Source organism: Lagopus leucura, unplaced genomic scaffold (genome assembly GCF_019238085.1).
Source record: "Lagopus leucura isolate 7727_CA_CO unplaced genomic scaffold, USGS_WTPT01 31914-0_obj-0_obj, whole genome shotgun sequence".
Classification (NCBI taxonomy): Eukaryota; Metazoa; Chordata; class Aves; order Galliformes; family Phasianidae; genus Lagopus; species Lagopus leucura.
In genome coordinates, this window is record NW_024963257.1 from 872 (window position 1) to 1,814 (window position 943).

Sequence of the window (943 nt, forward strand, 5' to 3'; positions counted from 1 at the left end):
GGTCGGGATGTTGGGGACACCGTGTTTTGGATACTGGGGACATTGGGAACATTGGGGACAATGGGGATGTTGGGGCCACCATGGTTGGGATAATGGGGACATTGGGGACATTGGGGTCGGGATGTTCGGGCCATCATGGTTGGGATATTGGGGACATTGGGGACACTGGGGTGTTGGGGCCACCATGGTAGGGATATTGGGGACATTAGGGTCAGGATGTTGGGGACATTGGGGAACTTGGGGACATTGGGGACAATGGGGATGTTGGGGCCACCATGGTTGGGACGTTGGGGACATTGGGGACATTGGGGTCGGGATGTTGGGGACATTGGGGACCTTGGGGACATTGGGGACACAGGGGTGTTGGGGTCACCACGGTTGGGACACAGGGGACGTTGGGGACATTGGGGCCACGCAGCGCTGGGTGACGCCCCCCGCAGGCTCTGAAGGTGACGATGACGAAGGCTCCTGAGAGCTTCCGCCTCCAGGGGTGGCTTCAGGAGCGCCTGGTGGCCGCGGTGGCAGCCGGTGGCCGCGTTGTCCTCTACGAGGGTCCCCTGCGTCCCCTGTGTCCCCTGGCTCCCAACAACGTCAACACGATGGCGGCCGCGGCGGTGGCAGCTCCCAGCCTCGGCTTCGATGGCGTCCAGGCCTGTTTGGTGGCCGACCCCAGGTAGGGGACACTTGGCACCCGTTGTCACCTCCTGGTGGTGTCACCTCCTGTGGTGTCACCACTTGGTGTCACCTCCTGGTGGCATCAGGTCTTGGTGGTGTCACCCCTTGGTGGTGTCACCTCCCGGTGGCATCAGGTCTTGGTGGTGTCACCTCCTGGTGGCATCAAGTCTTGCTGGTGTCACCTCTTGGTGGTGTCACCTCCTGTGGTGTCACCTCTTGGAGGTGTCACCTCCTGGTCACATCAAGCCTTGCTGGTGTCACCCCTTGG

At 61.9% G+C, this 943-nt stretch overlaps 1 protein-coding gene across 1 annotated transcript in view; it reads left to right on the forward strand.

Moving 5' to 3' along the window:
- Positions 1 to 370: 370 nt before the first annotated feature.
- Positions 371 to 943, forward strand: part of ASPDH (aspartate dehydrogenase domain containing) — a gene marked incomplete at its 3' end in the record, with an annotated part of 3,141 nt that continues 2,568 nt past the window's right edge. Inside the window, exon 1 of the mRNA XM_042891236.1 lies at positions 371 to 673. Coding sequence (XP_042747170.1) covers positions 456 to 673 — 218 coding nt within the window. The remainder of the gene's footprint in view (positions 674 to 943) is intronic.